General features: G+C 36.8%; 1 protein-coding gene across 2 annotated transcripts in view; it reads left to right on the top strand.

The window, feature by feature from the left end:
* KHDRBS3 (KH RNA binding domain containing, signal transduction associated 3) overlaps positions 1-21,268 on the top strand; it is a 166,109-nt gene that overhangs the window by 110,337 nt on the left and 34,504 nt on the right. For both annotated transcript variants that reach the window (XR_008795384.1, XM_056136856.1), the window contains exon 7: positions 18,454-18,536. Coding sequence is in view for 1 of the 2 variants with exons in the window: in XM_056136856.1 (XP_055992831.1) it covers positions 18,454-18,536 (83 nt within the window). In the remaining variant the exon portion in view is untranslated. The remainder of the gene's footprint in view (positions 1-18,453; positions 18,537-21,268) is intronic.

Here is a 21,268-nt window from a genome sequence, read left to right as displayed (position 1 = left end):
AAGGGAGGAAAAATAACCTAGGGTTGTGTTTCTCTTTTCCTTAATCCAATAACCATTTAAACATTCATCTTAATTCCTCTTCTTAATATTAGTAATTTTGTATGGACACAGTAAGAGAAACATTAAGCTTATAGGATGGCTCTCCTCGGGACATCCCGCTATATAGATTCCAGACTACAGTGCTCAGGCCCGATTAGTCTTTTCCTAACACTAGCAGGGCCCTAATTCAATTCTTTCTCTTTGTGTCTTGACAGAATTTGTCCATGACCATGCTCTTACCATAGAGTTAAGTATTATGTCACTTGACCTGTCTCCTTTCAATACTAGCATAGCTCACAGCTTGCCCTGGGTCCATCCAGTCACTTGTTGGGATCCTGCTTTTGGGGTGCTAGGAACTAAAGGAAACTAAGGCTTAAGTCGAGAAAATATCCAGGAGTGAATATATTCGGAGTCAATTAACTCCCAAGTTACAGAAGCATGGTATTGACTATCTTCCTGTGTCCATACAAAAAGGACATTGCTCTGAAGTAAATTATGCAAAAGGACACAAGAGAAGGGGAAAAGCAGTATTTCACTTACAAACACAAAATCAGAGATTCCTGAAGAATTTGACTTTACAAGACACAGGTACTGCTTAGGGGAAAATGGTGATGAACTGGTTGGGGAAGAGAGCACAGAGAAGAGGTTAAAGGTAAACACAGAGGAATGGGAGTGCCTCGGGAGCACTGTGCATGGTGTAACCCAATAAACCTAAGCTCCCTGCAGCCAAGGAAAAATGACAAACCAACATTATCCTACAATATGGAAGTTTATACAACAAATTATTGGCAAATAACTTAATATAATCTGTAATGTGTGTTCATTTTTTAGAAGATTAGGAACTTATTGGAAATGGAACAGTGTCTCTTAATCTGTACCCACTAATATGTGCTTTGGTACTTTATAAGCATTTATAAATGTTTAGTGAGCTAAGTGACTCTGCATAGAGATTGATGCACTTTTTAAAATGAAAGTTACCATTGATATTTTCTAAGTCATTGTATCTATAACAATCTGATAGGAGCAAGTATTTTTGACACTTAGAAAATTGTCTGTCTTTAGTTATCTTTGTCACTAGAGCTTAAAAGATTGTTTCACGTCTGTAAGAGTAATTTGTCTAACTTCAGTAGACAACACAGTACATACTATAAATCTTATCACAGGATCAGAATGAACCCAAAATGGATGTCATATTTAATGAGAAGATGCTCTCTGTAATGCATTTATATATATGTTCTCTTATGTGGTCCTCTTAGCCACTTAATTAGCTGTCTCGATTCTTCTGCACAAATTAGATTTTTAAATTGAAGTAGTCTTGCCCAAAGTCATAGGGTTCATTAAAAAAAAGAGTCAAATATGGGACTCAGAATTGAAAGATTGTGTTCTATTTTCAGTGACTAAAAGAAAACTGAACAATAAACTAGAGTTGTAGCTGAGTTAATCAGAATTTTTTTCTTTAGAGAAAAGTGAGTAGATACAGCATATTTTCTTATCAGCAGTGTTGTTAAGGAATAATGTAGAATGACTTAAATAATCCCAGAAGGCCCTTGCAATTTAGTAATTATCTGGTTTTAAGCAATTTAGTAATTATCTGGTTTTAAGCTACCTTAAGTAAGTGGAAATGAGAACTATTTAGGAATGATGGAATGAGTTAGGGTTAGACATGATAATCAGAGTACTGATTTTACATTTATTGGCAAAAGGTAAAAATAGCATTTTCATTACTTACGAATTTAAGAACATACAGTACCAGGAGGTAAGATGCTTGCCTTGCGTGCAACAGATGTTGTTCAATACTCCTGTCACTGAAATGTCCAGGTTCTCATGGAGTCATAGATGGGCTACTTTCTCCCCCATCCTCCTGTTTTCCAAAGTTTTCCAAAGCCTAGCAGTTGTACCCATGAACTGGCTCTGGTTCAAAAAAAAAAAACTCATTAACCAGCCGTGATCCAGAGACTCGTATATAAATCTCAAAAGAAATCAGCAAGTTGCAGAGATGCTTCCAGACCCTATGCTAGGCAGAGTCAGCTTGGGCACCCAGTGTCACAATCCAATTTAAATACAACTTCTCTTGTATCACTTTAATCAAAATTTTGAATTCCTGGAGCATCTCAAACTCTACACCACTGATAAACCAGGAGTAGAGTACCACATTGGGTGGATGTAAAGCAGAAGTTTGACCAGTCTTGATTAACAAAATATAAAACACATAAGGCTTAACCTGTAACAACATGTCCGCATTCTTTTATACAAGGACTTAAGGGCTTCATGGTGAGAAATAACAATCTTCACATACTTTCTTCTAAGGAAACATTTTTTGATCATTTTTCATGAATTATTTATAGAAAGTAATATAAAATAAAATTTTCAGGGCCTTTTATAGGAGCAGACTTGAGGGGTGTTTGGGAAAATTGCAAATAATGGCGGTGGGAAGGTGCAGTGTTGGTGGGATTGGTGTTGGAATATTGAATGTAACAAGTGATCGTAAATAACTTTCAAAAATTATACATGCACTCACATATGTACATATATAAATGTATCACTGTATCACTGTCATCCCGTTGATCATCGAATTACTTGAGCAGGCACCAGTAACGTCTCTGTTTGTCCCAGCTCTTGAGATTTTGGCAGCCTCTTCTTACATCTTTTCCCAACGATTGGAGGCTTTTTCAGGATTAGGGGAATGAGACCTGTTGTCATTACCGTATTTGGCATATCAAATATGCCACAGGGAGCTTGCCAGGCCCTGCCCATGCGCGCAGGATACTCTTGGTAGCTAGCTGGGCTCTCCGAGAGGCATATGTTTATATATTTTTCTTAAGTGATTTGTTGCCTACTATCCGAACCTTATCAACTATGGTATATTAATAGTGAAAAATGGGTAGGAAGTATCTTATATGTTGGAAAATGGCCTAGAGCATGGCAGTGTTTGGGTAGTGGAGGCCGGCTGCCAGAGCTAGGTCCCTTGGTGTGGGGAGGGCTCTCACCCGCCCCACAGCCTGGTGTGGAGTCTGGTGGGATGGTTCTGGGAGCCTCATTTTATACTCCTATTTGGGAGGAGTATCCTGAGTTCTAGAGGGTGACCGATGAAAAGATTATCTGTTGCCAGCATGGTGTGGCTTATGGGTGTGATCCCTGAGTCACCTGAGACTGGGAGAAGCAGACAGAGGATCTCTGTTTCGGGGTCCCATTGAGTCCAGAGTCCAAGGTCACAAAGTTCCGCATTATCTGGGTTCTGCATTACTAGGGACCCTGGTCATTTCTGAGCACCTCTGGTGTTAACCTCCTCCACCCTAGTTCCACTGCAAAAAGGAATTTAAGAAAAAAATCCTTCTATAATGTATGCTTAATTGATAAAGTACACATCTTGGTATTCTAAAAAGACCTTAATATAAAAGTATTCAAATTTGTTTTGGTTCCCTAAAACCTCAATTTGTGGCATATCATAAAACTGCTTCTTAAAGAGGTATATCATGCCCATAATAAAAGTCTATTTTTTTTAGCCCTGATGAGAAGCCTCATAATTTGGAGGTATTCTTTATCAAGTATGTTTATTGAAATTAAACTGATTGTTCTCAAGGTGCGTTGGTAAAGATACTCCATCATTTATAATATCATCTGAACCCACAGTTCTTCGTCAGAATCACTGTCATGATAATCTGAGTGTGTGTCATTGAAACAGATATCTATTAAAATATATACATTTCTATTTGCCAGGGTTGGAGCGATAGCACAGCTAAGGTGTTTGCCTTGCATGCAGCCGACTCAGTCGGCCCAGGTTCGATTCTTCCACCCCTCTCCAAGAGTCCGGCAAGCTACCAAGAGTATCTCGCCTGCACATCAAAGCCCAGCAAGCTACCCATGACTTATTCGATATGCCAAACATAGTAGCAAGTCTCACAGTGTTACTGGGCCTGCTTGAGCAAATCGATGAACAATGGGAGGACAGTGCTACAGTGCAGTGCTTCTGTTTGCCTGGGAGAAGGCCCCTATTACAAGACTATAGATGAACATAGCAGTAGCCTTTCATATAGGGTACAAACCAAATCATTCTCTCAGTGATACTGTCTTTGAAGAACAGTTTTTAAGAAAACAAACCCATTCAGTAAGATTACCTTTTTTTTTTAATAAGGAAAAGAAGATGTGTTTTCAACCATTTGGGTATAAATTGAAATCTCCACTTTTAGTAGAAAAGACTTAATTATAGTTACTTCACATCTCCTTTTTTTGTGAATAAGAAATACCACTTTCCAAAGTGACATTGATTCATTACTTTTGTCCAAATAATTAGCTGACATATTAATTAGTGTAACCCAGAATACATTCAAGAAGAGCACTTTAACAATTCAAGATGTTGGTGTAATTACACAGAGAGGCATGTTTGATGCTTCTAAGCAGAGGCAGATTTACATATGAATTTATTTCTAAAGTGAAAAGATTTTGTCAAATTGCTCTAAGCATTGCATGCAATGAAAACACAATCTATATGCATATTTTTTCCTGCATACACTCAGTAGGGTAGTTTACTTAGTATCTATAAAGTATCATGTCCATTCTCATTTCCCCTAGAATTTAGATGTTATTAACTACTAGGTCTAAATCCCTAGCCTCGCCCTTGATTCACAGGGAAAGCTTGGAGAGTTACAGTTTATATGGCCACAGGGGACCTCATTGTTCTCTAGAGTTCTTGTTAAAGTGAAGAGAGGTGCACCCTGACACCCCTTAACCTCTGTGCTATCTCTCTAGCCCCCACACTGTTAGTTTTTAAGTTCTTTTTAAGGTTTTAAGAGTCAGTAAAGTCATGCTCCTTTTCATTATTTGAGAGCTTACATTGTAATCTCATGAATAGTTTTAATATGATTTAATAAGTAGATGAACGTTATAGTAACAGCACGTTTTCCCAATACAGTGACTACTGGCTTTTTTTTTTGACAGTTTACTAATCTGTAAACTGCTTCAATTACCTTATTTTCCATAGTGAGAAATTTAATTAAAACAGGCTAACAGATAGTGAAAAGTTTATTTGTGAAAATGCATTTTAAATCTGAACTGAAATGTCTAGGGATACCTTTTTCTAAATAAAAAGATCAAGGTTTCATAATTTTTTACATCCATCTAAACTAGGAGCAGAAATAAGAACAGTATGCGGTTTACTTGAAATGTCTATCATGAGCTTCAGAAGACAATCTCTTCCTTTAGTGGCTTGAAAAATTTATTTATTTCAGAAATACAAAACTTCAGGAAATCATAATTTTGTTTTTTATCCTTTAAAAATGATTGAAGAGTATAATTTATTAAGGGCATGACAGTTCTGAAATGATTATAATAAGACAGAAAGCCCCTTTTTTTAAATTTTATTGAATCACTGTGAGATATAATTAAAAGCTTTTATGTTAGGGTTACAATCACACAATGATCAAACACCCATCCCTCCACTAGTGCACATTCCCCACCATGAATATCCTTGGTATACCCCCCTTTTCCTGCCTCCATGGCAGACATTATTCCCCATAATCTCTCTCTACTTTTAGGCATTATGGTTTGCAATACAGATACCGAAAGGTCATCATGTTTGGTCCTTTATCTACTTTCTGCACACATCTTCCATCCTGAGTGATTCCTCCAGCCATCATATTCTTAGTGATCCCTTCTCTATTCCATCTGTTTTCTCCCCTTTGCTCTTGAGGTAGGCTTCCAGCTATGGAGCAGTCTACCTGTCCCGTGTATCTACTATCCTTAGTTGTCTGCCTCATGTTATGTTGTTTTATACTCCACAAATGAATGCAGTCCTTCTATGTCTGTCCCTCTCTTTCTGATTCATTTCACTGAGCATGATATTCTCCATGTCTATCCATTTATAAGCAAAGTTCATGACTTCATCTCTCCTGACAGTTGCATAGTGTATTCCATGTGTAGATGTACCAACGTTTCTTTAACCAGTAATCTGTTCTAGGGCACTTGTGTTGTTTCCAGATTTTTGGCTATTGTGAACAGTGCTGCAATGAACATATAGGTACAGATGTCATTTCTACTGTGCTTTTTTGCATCCTTGGGATATATTCCCAGAAGTGGTATTGTGGGGTTATATAGAAGCTCAATTTCTAGTTTTTGAAGGACTGTCCATATTGTTTTCCAGAAAGGCTGGACTAGTGGACATTCCCACAGACAGTGAAAGAGTGTCCCTTTTACCCTGCATCTGAGCCAGCACTGGTTGCTTTTGTTCTTTTGAATGTGTACCAGTCTCTGTGGTGCAAGATGATATCTCATTGTTTTGATTTGCATCTCCTTGATGGCTAGTGATGTGGAGCATTTTTTCATGAGCCTTTTGGCCATTTGTATTTCTTTTTTGAGGAAATTTCTTTTCATTTCTTCTCCCCATTTTTTGATGGGGTTGGAGGTTTTTGCTCCATAGTTAGGCAGTTTCAGTTGAGCAATTATAGCTGAGTTAATACAATGGATATGCCATAGCCCTCAGGTGTGGCAGGGAGAGGAACTTGAGAACCACTAAATTAGTCCTTTGCTATCATGAATTTCCTACAAGTACTTGTCATGATTGTTTTTTTTTTGTAGTTTTCATTAATTCTTTAATTGTGTTCATAGAATAAAGTCCTGCCTTCACACAACATTGAACACAAATGCTGTCGCCTTCATTTTGGAGCTGTCTGTATAACCTCCTCCTGTATATTTGGAAATGCTCTCTAGTTTTTGTATCTGTGTGTACATTATAATTAGGGTCTCAAGTCACTTATATTTGAGCAATGGGATCTCTCCTTTCTCTCTCTTACTGCTTCCCATTACAATTTAAGCTGTTGAAGATAGCTGTCATGCATTTTATCCAAGGGAATTGAGTACTAGTAAGTATTGATTGAGTACTAATAAGTATTGATTGTTACAGAATCAAAACACAGTTGCCATTCAGGATAAGAATACCTGTAGCTGACTTATGTAAAAAATTATATTTGATATCATTGACCATGTTAATATTCTATTTTATATGATTGTTCCAGTCCACTTATGCAGTAGGAGGTATATAGCACGGCATGGATCTTTAGAGATACTCTTAACCTAAAGCAGTTCAAAGGCCAGCTAATCATCAAGATATGTCCTCTCAGTGTGAATTTTGCTTGAAACTTAGGTACAGGTACAGGGTATTACTTCAGTTTCATATAGTAGACTGTATATTATGGCAGTTTGAAGCAAAGTTTGGATACAGTCTGACTAGTTTCAAATCTTTTTATTGCTATGTGACCTTTGATAAATTTTGTTACCGCCCTGTGACTTATTTCCTAAAGAAATGTTAGATGGTAGATGATATAGGTTATTAGCAAGACTAATCAGCAAGTGGAAAATATTTAAAATAGTAAGTACCTGGTACATAAATGTGGATTTTGAATATTTGTATTATTATTGACTCAGAACTGCTTCTTTGGTTTGCCAGTATAGCTCTGTCTTTTAGAACAGATTTTCTATTTCTTGAGCATCAAAATGACAGTCATAGTACTAAATAACATCCATACCCCCCAGAGTGATGAAATTAAAAAATATAATTTTAAGCAATAGCTAGAATGAAGTGCAATAGTCCACCTACTACTGTGGGAACATAGATTAGTAGCCCTGATTCAGAAAACTTGATATAACTACTTGTCATTTCTGTAAAGCTGAGCACTTACCTCCCAAGATCGGTGACTTAGCTTCTGGGAGCTACTCTGGAGAGACGGATATGTGCAGGGGCACATTTTATAACGTATTAAAAATCATGTAAGAAAAGCTAGGGTAAAGAAATATTCTATCCACACTAGAGTAGATAAACAAGTACAATCATATTGATCAAAAGCAAACAACAAAAGGGAAACAGCTGAACAAATATGATGATGAACACATATCACAAACATTATTGAATAAAAGAATGGTGACACAATGTCTTAGCTACTGTGACTACATCAGATACAGAGAATAAATACATGGTTCTAAAAGTCAGGATAATGGGGAGTGCAGAACCAGGAGTAACCCCTGTGCAATGCGGGGTATGACCCAAAATGGGGCGAAAAACCCAAGAATTTGACGCCATAAAATAAATTCAACAGGGGAAAAAAATCTTCTAAGCCAACATTTTGAAGTACAAACTAAAGAAGTGAGCCCCTTATTTCTGGTTGACAGTTTCCCTTGCCTGGAAGCTCTGTAATTAAAGCCCTGTTAGCTCACCTTAAGAGATTTTTAGAATGGGGCAATGTTTGGCCATTTTGTGCCGTATATTAAAAAAGTAACATAACTGACTCTGAGGAATGTACAGGTTAGATTTCTTGATGGGATGAGGGACTTCATCCAGTCTCCATATTTTGTCTCACTTTTACTGCATTTACAACTTGGCAAATTCAGAAGAATCTAATTTTATGTCATTTGATGATATTCTATGAATAATAGGCAATGACTTAATTTTTAATTTAATTTTATTTTGGGCATCATCGACTTACAGTGCTGTTAATGATAGAGTTTTATGCATGAATCATCCCAGCCTCAAACCCTCCACCAGCATCTGTCTCCTTACCCTGTTGTCCTGATGTCAGCCCCTCTTCTAAAAGTCATAGTCAGATGTTGATATGATCATAACTGATTTTGTCTGCTGTCCTTCATTAAAAATCGACCAGTACTTACAGAATAGAAATGTAAACATCTTCATTTCCACAGAGATTTAAGAGTATCATGTTCTACAAAATATAAATTATCTGATTTCTTCTGCTTTTTGCTGACCTAAGAGCTGATAATGCTAAAGGGAATAAATATTTAAATAAAATTAAAATGTCTACTGGACACAAACTGTCAAAAGTTTGTATTCATATGGACAAAACACATGAAGTTCATAGTTTTCATAAATGTAAAGTAAGCGATACCACAGGGGTAGGGTGTTTGCCTTGCACGCAGCCAACATGGGCGACCCGAGTTCAATTCCTCCGCCCCTCTCAGAGAGCCCGGCAAGCTACTGAGAGTATCTCGCCAGCACGGCAGAGCCTGGCAAGCTCCCCGCGACGTATTCGATATGCCAGACACAGTAACAACAAAGTCTCCAATGGAGACGTTACTGGGCCCGCTCGAGCAAATCGATGAACAACGGGAGGGCCTTTACTTTTTTTTCATAAATGTAGACATTATTAATCTTTCCCCAAGAACTGGAAATACCCATATGTGGATTATATTTTACATTTTTCAAATTAGAATTTTGAAGGTCATAGACAGATGATTTTTATAAAGCCATACAGTAAAAGTCAGAGCTGGAATTTATAAACAGATGTGTTTTACGCATTCAAAATAAACGGGACTAGCTTTTTTATAAGCTTTTAGCACAGTATTAGATATGAAAACTTAAAACATTTTGAGATGACCAGATATCACTCCAATTAAATGTGTTATGTAGCTTAATTATCTTCTTTTAAAATAACTCAGGCCAAAACATTTGTAAAATCACTGTATTTTTAATTTTTTTTCCTGTCCGTTTAAAATGTTTTTTATTCCCCTGGTTCAAATGGAGTCTGTCTGATTTTACTAGAACTAGAATTAAATAGGTCATACTTTTTCTTTTATTCTGAACTACTCTTTTCAACATAAGATTTCTGTAGTATTTGACCACATGTAATTTTGAACTTTGTAGATCTGGAGTGAAGAATGACTATGTTAGATCTTATTTACTATTACACTAATTCTGACAATCAACCAATTTTTCAAGTCATCTTTATTAATGAGAAATGTAGTTTGAGGAGTGGAAAAGTTTTCTTTAGTGAGACATGAATGTAGCACTGTCACACTGTTCATCGATTTGCACCAATAGCATCTCCATTGTGAGACTTACTACTGTTTTTGGCATATCGAATACGCCACAGGGAGCTTGCCAGGCTCTGCTGTGCAGGTGGGATACTCTCGGTAGCTTGCCCGGCTCTCGGAGAGGTTCAGAGGAATCAAACCCGGGTTGGCCATGTGCAGGGCAAACGCCCTACCTGCTGTGCTGTCGTGAATGTTTATTATTGCCACTGCTGATGTCCCACTTTTCCACAGTTGAGGCATTCCCTTTCAGACGGGTGCATCTGGGCTCTTCCAGCTGAGAGCCTGCCTCTAGGGTTACTTTGCTGTCTATCGATAGCAACTGCTATCAGCTGAACCTGATCTTGTCCTTTAAACCAATCTCTCTGGACTTTTTCAGCTTTCTCTACCTGCTCCCGATTGTTATATACGCTGAAAGTGATTTCAAGAAGCTGACTTAGAGAGGTTTGGGGGGTCCTATAGCTGACTTTTGAAGCTTCCTCCTTATGTCAGAGGCACATTGACTTATAAAATAAGAGACTGTCAGAACTTATCCTACCTCAGATTGGGGATCTATGTTCATATACTTTCTCATTGTTTCTATCAGCCTCCTCTGGAATTGATAAGTGTTTTGCATAATTGCCTTCAACTTGTCATAGTTAACAGCCTTAACAACACACTTCTTCTTCCCTGATATTAAACAGTTAATCATGTGGTCTCGCCTTTTCCTGCCTTCCCTAGTTTGGTAATCCCATTCTGGATCTGTTAAACCCACAGGGTAAACAAGGTCAGTAGCCCGGAGCTCATCTGCATAAGCCTGTGCAGCTGTTATAATCTGTCCCTTTTCATCTGGGGTGCAACAATTAGATAGAATTTACTTGTATGTCATCCCAGGTGAGCTCATAAGAGTAAATTAGAGCCTGACATTCCTCTGTAAACTTTGAAGGGTCTTCCCAAAATCTCCCTAGCTGTTGTTTGCTGGAGTGATAGCACAGCGGTTAAACCATTTGCCTTGTACTTGGCCAACCCGATCTGCCCAGGTTTGATTCCTCCACCCCTTTCGGAAAGCCCGGCAAGCTACTGAGAGTATCTCGCCCACACAGCAGAGCCTGGCAAGCTACCCGTGATATATTCGATATGCCAAACACAGTAACAATAAGTCTCACAATAGAGATTTTACTGGACCCGCTCAAGCAAATCAATGAAAAATGGGAGGACAGTGCTATGGTGCTATTATTACTATTATTATTAGTAGTAGTAAAGTAAGTAAAGTAAAGGCCCTCCCGTTGATCATCAATTTGCTCGAGCGGGCCCAGTAACGTCTCCATTGGAGACTTTGTTGTTACTGTGTCTGGCATATCGAATACTCTCGGTAGCTTGCCGGGCTCTCCGAGAGGGGTGGAGGAATCGAACTCGGGTCGGCCATGTTGGCTGCGTGCAAGGCAAACGCCCTACCCGCTGTGCTATCGCTCCTGAGATAAAAAATAAATTCTATTAGTAAGGTGGAATGGTAGTGGGATTGACCGCATTGATTGTGAGAGATATTGCTTCTCTCCTGACAGGTGTCTACAGAGGTTTTCTGACTTAAAACCTTAAATTAGAACAGGGCCACAAAGTCTCTCTTGTGGTACAAGACTCCGTTTCACACGTTCAGGGAAGTTCAGAAGTCTCTGCAGTACATCTTAATAGTGATATCTCTGTTGAGTTTTTTAATAGAGAAATCCAATACTTTGCTTAGAATAAACTTGATTACAGTGCTTTATTTTGTTAGTTTGGGTCACCTGGAGAATGACTCAGAGGATGTATAGACCAGCTAAGGAAAGCAAACTCAGGACAAATGAAAGGACTAGGCAGAAATGGAATTTTCTTCAGGAAGCATTCAGTTCAACCACATAGTGAATTTTTTGAGAATTCCTCACTGTTATAGACACTGTTATAGCTCTGTAAGTGAATAAACAAAGTACAGTGTGTACTCAGTGATAGATGAGGCAAAAGTTTATAACAATGTGTTTTGTTAGGTGCATTACATTGACGTAACACAAGTGTGATTGACTCAGGTTTGTGATACTAAGAATGTGTTACTGAACTGGATGTTACTTTGAACTTCCTATTACTGAGAGGGGTTTTGTAGTGAACTGTAAATGAACTGGAAGAAATTATGGCATTGGAAATAAGATAAAAGGCAAAACATTAACTGTGGGGGGGATTGGGGGTGGGCGGGATACTGGGATTCGTGGTGATGGAAAATGGGCTCTGATGGAGGGATGGGTTTTTGATCATTGTATAATCGAACCAAAGCACAAAAATTCGTAAGTCTACAACTGTACCTCATGGTGCTTCACTAATAAAAATTATATTAAAAAAAGTAAATTGGAACTATCTCATAAAGGAAAGTGTCTGTAGGAGAAAATACAGAAATGTGAAAATTTTCAACAATTTTAAATACAATCGTCAAACATCTCTGAGTACCACCAGTATTAAAATAGTTCCTCATCCCAGGTTCTGGCAAGTGTCTAGATTCTAGAATATCTTAGCTAATTAAACGGAATTTGTAACATCTCTTCTATAAGTATTATCTGTTCGAGTAAATGTTAAATTGTAACAATTTGTCAACTGCTATGTTTCAGATTCCTACTCTAGTCTTAGAAAATACTAAAGAAAAATTTTATAACATCAAATTATATAAAGTAAATAAGTGCTGTTTACTCAGTCAATGACTTAGTGGTAGAGCACAAGCCTTGCCTGAGACCCTGAGTTCAATCCTGGCCAATGCCAAAAAGCAGAGAAGAAAAGAAAGCAACTCGGTGGGAACACTGGAAAATAAGAGAATTGAGTAAAAAAAATGCAGATGGGCTTTTAAACCCCCAAATCAATTTCAGGTAACAGCTTACAGCAAAGCCTTAGGATCACAAAGTAGGAGAACACCTGCCTTATATTCTACCTCATTTTACTCATTTGTTAATCCACTGGTTCCCTTTTTGTGCTCAGCTAATGACCTCTTCTGCTTAAAATAAAATAGAAGATCAATACGAATTTCCTCTACTTCCTCTTGGAAACTTACATTTTGCAGGCACTCTTAATTGTAAATCTTCTGTTACACTATTCATTGTTCTTCCATCTAATTTTCCAGTATTTTCCCTTATACTGGTAAGGGAAGGTATACTTTTACATGGTCAAATAATGCAAGAAATGATAAATGAGTCTTGTGAGATTGGCAGATTTAGTCCTCTTAAAGCATTAGGGACGGGGCGGGGGAGGCATACCAAGTGGTACTCGAGATTTCTCTCCTGGCTCTGCTGAGAAATCACTCCTGATGGTGTTCAAGAAACTACATGTTCTGGGGAATGAACCCAGCTGAGCCACATAAATGGCAAGTGCCTTACCCACTGCCTCACTATTCTATCTCTTCAGCCCGAGCTCTTTTAAATTTTCAGTGAAATATTCGGAGCCAGTAATTCAGTGGCCTCAACAAGTTAAAAGTTTAAATTCCAGCATTGCAATATACAACAGAATAAATGATGAATGATGTAAATGTAGGGTTAATGTAGTAGTTAATGCTTTTAAGAAAATTCTAGTCATTTGTAATAGGGAGACTTTAATAAGAATAAAAATGGAATTTTTTGCATGTATTTTTTCAAACTGTTGGCATATTACTTAAGAAACCCTGAACTTCATTTCTGCCAAACTGCATCCATAGTACAGTGACATTGCAAGATTAGCTCCATAGACTTCCCACCCCCACACTCTAAGTACAAGATTTACACTTGTATTTTTTTCTAGGTGTTTTGTAATTGTTCCTTGTTTTTTATTCATTAGGCACGGTGCTTTTGAATCATTTTGTTAATAAGATAGGGTTGCGAGATAAAGATGCCAAACAATTTTTTTCATATTCTTTTCACTTCTCGGATCATATACTGAAAAGATTTTATGCACCTTTGAGTTGCCATAATATCCTTGTTGAATGCTGACCATAAATGGAAAGATGTTTGGGTTTTCTGTTCTTGTACTTCTCATTCTGTTTTGCTGCTCTGTCTCTGATAATACAACCCTGTTTTCTTTACTTAATTTAGTAATAAATTCTGAATTGAAAAGTCTTATTCTGGAAGATGTTTGCTGTGTAATAGAAAGGAATGAAAAATTTGCTTTTATTGGATAGTATTAATAGAACTCAGGTTCAGTAGATATAGATAATTGAAATCATTTGCCATCAGATGAGGAGACAGTATAGTAGTTAGGGCTCAGGCCCAACAGTGCGCATGATGTTAAATTCCTTATAACACCTGGTCCCCCACGCATCACTGGGTACAGCCCTGGAAGTCCACAGCACCACTCGTGTGGCCTGGGCATTGCTGGAACTTCAGGGTGCAAGCAGCATTGTATCACTGGGTTCTGTCTTGAACCAGTGGCTCTGTTGACTGAGAATTGACCTCCACATCTCTAGAACAATTTGGTGTTCGGAGGGAGTCTTTCAAAACAAAAACAAACTTTTGCTTGATTTTCTTAAAAAAAAAAACTTTAGTTATTCTTTTATTGAAAATGATAGTGAAGTTCCTAATATTGAATCAAGTTCTTGCTTTAATTTTCCTAGCTTTTGCTCTATGTATTTTTACTCATTTATATTTATGTGTATACTTTAGTATTTTGAATCTTTTAAATAGGTAAAAATTTTTCACACTGAGCATTCTGTTTCTCTAAAAGAGTCTTTATCTTAAGAATCTATTTTATTTTTATTAGTGTAGTTATGTTAGTTCTCTCAGGGTTACTACTGCCATTGTAAATAATTTTTTAATTTTTCTTTCAAGTTTTTTTTAGTTTTGAATCTACAGTGTCTCGTAGGTAGCATGAGATCAGTTTTTAAAACATAATCACAATCTTCCTTTTCTTGCATTGATTGCTTTAATTCATTTATGTTTAGCGTAATTACTAAACTCTGGTAGGAGTTACAGTTTGTTTTCTGTGTCATCATTTTTTTGTATAAAAACTTCCTTTTCTGCTAGATACACTGTACCACTAATATTACTACAATTTCTTTTTCTGCTGTTTTCTTGTTTTTTAATTATTTTACTTGATTACCTTGGAGATAAGTTTTAATCTTAACTTAGATGTGCTTTTCAGATGTGTAGGAACTCAATTTCAGGAGTATCTGAAAACCTAGATTCTCTGTAAAAAGTTCCATATTACTCCACTCCCTTTTTATTTCTGTTATACAGTTTACATTTGTAATTAGTTTTTATACAATTGTCTTCTGAAACAGAAGGGAAATATTTACCACAAAAAAATACACTTACTATCTTATATTTAAGTTTTTACTTGTATCAATATTAATTATTTTCATATAAATTCATTTTAATGATTTTCACAATACCTGAAGATCTGTTAAAAACATTAATAAAGACATATAACATTAGTTCTCTATTTTTTAAATTGTTCAACCATTTCTAAAAATAGTTTTGCTGAATTTTACATTCTTTGTTTACAATCTTTGAACATTTAGAATATGGTATCTTACTGTTTTCTGGGGCTGGAGCTATAGCACAGCGGTAGGGCGTTGGCCTTGCACGTGGCTGACCTGACCAACCCAGGTTCAATTCCTCCGCCCCTCTCAGAGCCTGGCAAGCTACCAAGAGTATCTCACCTGCACAGCAAAGCCTGGCAAGCTCCCTGTGACGTACTCGATATGCCAAACACAGTAACAACAAGTCTCAAAATGGAGACGTTACTGGACCCCAACGGGAGGACTGTTTTCTGAATTGTATGAATTCAGAATTTCTGGTTAAAAATAATCAGCTTTTTATTTTTAGAATTTCTTGTACATGATGTTGTTTCTTTATTGCTTTATAAAGATGCTTTGTTTTTGTCCTGAAGCATTTTGATTTTTGTTTTGTTTTGCTTTGGTTTTGGGGTCATACCCATAAGTACTTAGAGTTTACACCTGTTTCTGCATTCGGGACAATTTTGATAAGGTGGTAGCTCACAAGCTATAAGTCTCTGGCTTGACTTAAAATTGGATTTCTTGAGTGTGTAAAGTTTTGCTGTTTTTTTTTAAAAATCAAAATTGGTAAGGTTTTAGACACTGTCTTCATGCATCTTTTTTTGTCTTATGTGGAGGATCTCATTTCGTATCTTCATATCTTTGATGATATCCTACATATCCCTGTGTGTGTGTCTGTTCATTATTGTTTTCGGTTTTTACCTACATGTATTTGATTGTCTGAAATGATGTATCTTCAAGTTCACCAAATATCTTCTACTTAGTCATATTTCCCCAGTTGTAATTAGTGAATTTTTTCATATATAATAATTGAGTTTGCAACTCAATAACTTATTTTAAAATTGTCTTCAGATTAACCTTTTATATTTTGTTATATTAATCCAACATTCTTCTTTTGTTCTTCAGACAGCACCAGTGAGATAAGTTAGCACATTAACTATATTTCAGAAGTATCATTATAGTTATTTTTTCACTGTTCATTAGTTCCGCTTTCTTGATGACAATTTCTATTAACTGCATTTTGTTTATATGTATGTAAGCCATATTGATTTATATTTGTGTCATTTTGTTTTGTTTAATGTACAAACATGTGTAATAAAATTCTCCTTCCAGGGATATCTTTTTTTGTTTGTTTCAACTTTTCATTGTTGCTTTGTTTTTGGAACTTAACTGCAGTGCTCAATGACTACTTTTACCTCTGTGCTCAGGGCTTGCTTCCCGTGGATTTTGGAGAACCAACTAAAATGTCAGGGATCAAACCTGAACCTTCCTTATGCAAAGCATGTGCTCAGCCATTGCGCAAATGCTCCTAGAAACAACAGATTGGTATAGTAAAGTGACAGGTTACAAAATCAGTACCCCAAAGTCCATGACTTCCCTATATATATACAGATAATCAAAGAGAAGAAAAAGATATTAGAAAAACAACCCCGTTCACAATTGTGGGTCAGAAAATCAAGTATATTGGAATCAACTTAACTAAAGAGGTGAAGGACCTATGCAAAGAAAAGTATAAAACACTACTTCAAGAAATAAAAGAGGATACGAGGACACAGACATATCTTCTGCTCGTGGATCAGTCAGGAGGATTAACATTGTCAAAATGGCAATACTGCCCATAGCACTAGACAAATTCATTTTGGTCCTATAGGAATACCCATGACAATCTTCAAAAGGACATCCATGATGTTTTTCAAAGAAGTAGATCAGGCACTTCTGAAATTCACATAGAAGAGTAAACTCCTGTGAATAGCTAAAGCAATCCTCAGGAAAAAGAAGATGGGAGGCAACACCTTCCCCAGCTTCAAACTGTACTACGGTAGTATTTAAAACACCGTGGTATTGCACTTTTTAATCCCCAGAATTTCTTTTTTGTTTTATTTTGTTTTTGGTTTAGTAACGTTTTTCCCAACTAATTTCTCTTAAAATATATTTATTTTAGGGGATGTTGGCATTGAGTTGTCTTACCCTACAAACTTGTGTTCAGTTAATGATTAGACAATTATTTAATGTCTAAAAACTTAGACGTTATACTTTGCCACATGCCCTGGGTATAAGCTGGACCTTTCACAGTGCATGCTGAGTTTTCAACACTCTATTTTATTTTATTTTATTTTATTTTATTTTTTTCCTTTTTGGGTCACACCCGGCGATGCACAGGGGTTACTCCTGGCTCTGCACTCAGGAATTACTCCTGGCAGTGCTCGGGGGACCATATGGAATGCTGGGAATCGAACTCAGGTTGGCCGCATGCAAGGCAAATGCCCTACCTCTGTGCTATTGCTCCAGCCCAACACTCATTTTTAAACAGCTATACCTTTCATTTCTTTCTTGTGCTGAGCTAGAGGGGAGAGGTCTAAGCATTTTCAGGTCTTTCCTGGCATAGTAAATCTGACACTGGGTCTGTGTGTAGCCTTCTAGATTTTAGAAATATGTTAGTCATTTTCAGAGCCCATAATGATTCTATAATCATTTCCTCACTCTCCCTTATAAATTGTGTGATTATAGTATTGTCTGCTCTGACTTTTTATCACTGTCAGGCAGCTGAATCTTAGACAAGAGCTTCTAGTCATTTTCTTCAGATGCAAAAGTTTGGGGGAGTTTGGGTTTTTTTGTTGTTGTTGTTTTTTCTTTTAGTCTGGAAATCTTAGAAATCAGGTCAGATCAAAAGAATCCTCCGGGAGTGGGGTTTTTAAAGTTTATCCTGATACACCCCTCCAGTAGCTGCCACTCAGCTGTTACTGTTTTTGTAACTGCTGGTTTTCAGAGTTTCCTGCAGTGTTGGTGGTGAGGGTGGGAATATAGGACAAGTTAAAATATCAAAAAGTTTTCTTTTCATGCCACATTCAGATTTTTTTTCTAAAAAGTAAATGCTCTCTAGATCTCTATAGACCTTCACTTAATTTCCAGAGTTCTAAAGATATTTATTTTTACTTTTTTACTGCCAATTTTTCTTTGCTTTAAAAAGAAGATTTCTAGATAATTACTCTGTCATTTTTATTATGTCACTCATTTTTATTTGTGCTATAATATATTCTGTTAAATGCTGGCTGAATTAATGAAAATTCACTATAAGCAGAATGCTTCTTTCCAGAAACTTCTCTGAATGTCTGCATACTTCTGTTATATTTTAGGACTATGATGATGGATATGGCACTGCTTATGATGAACAGAGTTACGATTCCTATGATAACAGCTATAGCACCCCAACCCAAAGGTAAGATTCCATTTTAGACTAGATCCCATTTGCTCTAAAACATTCATGTACAGTGGGGAAAGAATACGAGGTGACATAGAACATTTGTAATTTTCATTATCTTTTGTTTGTTTCTTTTAATTGGAAGTTCAACACCTGAGACTAACTAGCTAATATTACCCCACATTTCCTAGTTAGAGTGTTGAAGGATTGAGACTTGGAGGATGAAAAGTTGAAAATGTACCTACGCTAAGAATTCAATGTATTCTGAGGAGGAATAGTGGCTATAACATTTGTAACTAGTCAGATCTTAAGATATAAAATCACATTAGGGATGTGAAAATATCCTACATCATTAATGCCTGGGAAAGTAAGTTTATCATCATACAATAGTTTCATATTTGAGTAACAATGATAAGTTCCTAGTGAAGTATTTTTCTAGATAAAATTATAAGAGGTAAAGTCGAGCTTTGTTGTTAACCTCTTCTGCTAATATACCTTAATGTTCATTGATTACCTTGATATTCAGTGATATAGTATATCAGTCATTATTCAGTTTAGAATTTTTCTCACTACCTAGACACTTCTTCTTTAGGCTTAAAATAATAAGTGAAAGATGAAGATAGACATACATAAAACAAAGTATTGACTTTCTGGAGCATAAATAAATATAGGCTTATATGATTATTTTGATGAAACATAAGTTTTGAATTAGTGATGCCAAGTCAAGCTTTGAAAAGGTAGGAATTAATTTGGTACTGACTTGACAGGAATATTTGTAATGTTCTTGTTACTGTTATTGCCTGATATTTTCTTTTATAACTTGCATCAATGAAGTAACCTTTTAAGACAGTTACTCTGAACTAGTCCTTTTTAATAGAAGACTGCTGTATCATGTGTGGATCTTTGAGAAGCTAGCACACCCCAGGATGACGATAGATAATATATTTTCTATAGAACTTTACGACATAAGTATCTCCTACATGTGTGCTTCCAAATCTGTAAAGTTTGTATTGCTCTTCTCATTGTTAAGATAAAGAAAAGGAGGGATGCAGAGATGGTTAAAAATTTGCCAAAAATCACACTCTAAGGGGAAAGATGATATTCTAAACCATGTTACATACCTCAAAGAGTTTTACTTTATTAAAATATTTTGTTGCTAATATAAATTGAGGTACATGAATCAACAGCTATCTCAATTTTCAGTCTGTCGTGCAAAATAAAGTTTTCAGCCCCCACATTTGCTAAGCATGCCTACATTTCCATATTTCCAGCATTATTTTTGTAAATTTTAGAAAGTCTAGAATCTAGATTGTTTGAGTGAGGTAGATGCTATTACTGCAGAATTGGATTCTGGATAACAGAAGCATTCTAGCATTTCCTGACCACACACACAGCTGAGGAGTGTTAAGTCTGAGTCATTGTCAAGTGGACTTGCCCCTTCCTAGTACATTATTCTAGAGTTTTTCTCTGTTCTGCTTTTCTCTGTTCACATCCATTTTAGTTTTCCTTTGTGTTGGGCTTTCATACACAGGTTATTTTAGTTGATCCATAATATCTGAGCAGTTTGACTAAACAGTTGTATAGCCAAATAGATAATGGTGCTAAGGTTACATTCATCCTGTACAGAAAATGAAGGACTCTTATTTTTTTACTAATTACCCATTGTCCGCCAGCTACCATTCTAGCCCTTTGTATATTTGATCTTCACAGGCATTCCAATCCTATGCAGCAAATATAATTAATACCAGTAAATAAATATGGGAATTTAATATATACTTTCAGCAAAATGCTTGTGATGTAAGATAACCTAAACACTATATTGTTTTTCAATATTTGATGTATCACTATTTCACTGTCATCTCATTATTCATCGGTTTCCTCGAGCAGGCAAAAGTAATGTCTTCATTCATCCTAGCCCTGAGATTTTGGCAAGTGCCACATTGGAGGCTATTTCAGGGTCAGGGGAATGAGACCCGTCATTGTTACTGGGTTTTAGCATATCGGATATGCCACGGGGAGCTTGCCAGACTCTGCAATACAGGCTGGATACTCTTAGTAGCCTGCATGGCTCTCCCAAGAGCTAGAACTAGACAATAAGAGGTCTTTTGTCTTCAGGGAGCTTGGTTTTATAGTCTCTGAGTATTGGCTGTTGATGGGATTACATGGCGTTGGGGGAAGTTGGTGGGTGTAACTGTCTAGCTACTGGAAGATGGGGTATCTGGGTGGAGGAAGCCCAGTCCCAATCCGAGAAGGCTTGGAGATCTCAGCCCTGGGTCCTGCACACCCTGGTTCTTCTGCCGATTTCCTTCATGCGTGAGGCTCGTCTGAGCATGTGGAGAGTGGTCTTAAGCATGGTTGTGGCTGGGTTCCAGAGGTTTTCAGCTGCCGGGGTTCAGCTTGGGGCGGGGAGGGAAACTCAACTCGTCCCCCTACAAGGGGCCCCTGTGAGGACAGCTAGGCACGAGGGCAGGAGACTCTGCATATTTGATTTAAGAAATAAATTTTAAGGTGTTTACCATGTGAAATATTTTGTTAAGGCAAGTAAATGAGTTTATTCAGAATCTTCTGGATAGTAAAAAAAGGAGAGTAAGTCATGAAACAGGAGTATAAAATGAGTCCTCGTACTCAGAACCTTCTGAAATTGATCATGGAATGCATTTCTTTTCCTACATGTCTCATTTAATTAACAGCAAAAGTTAACACATCTCTGTTTTAAAATTGATAAAACTAGGTTTCAGACTTATCTAGAA

Source organism: Sorex fumeus, unplaced genomic scaffold, assembly GCF_029834395.1.
Source record: "Sorex fumeus unplaced genomic scaffold, SorFum_2.1 ptg000002l, whole genome shotgun sequence".
Taxonomy (NCBI): Eukaryota; Metazoa; Chordata; class Mammalia; order Eulipotyphla; family Soricidae; genus Sorex; species Sorex fumeus.
The sequence above is the reverse complement of the archived record's forward strand: the minus strand, read 5'-3'. Positions and strand labels throughout refer to the sequence as shown.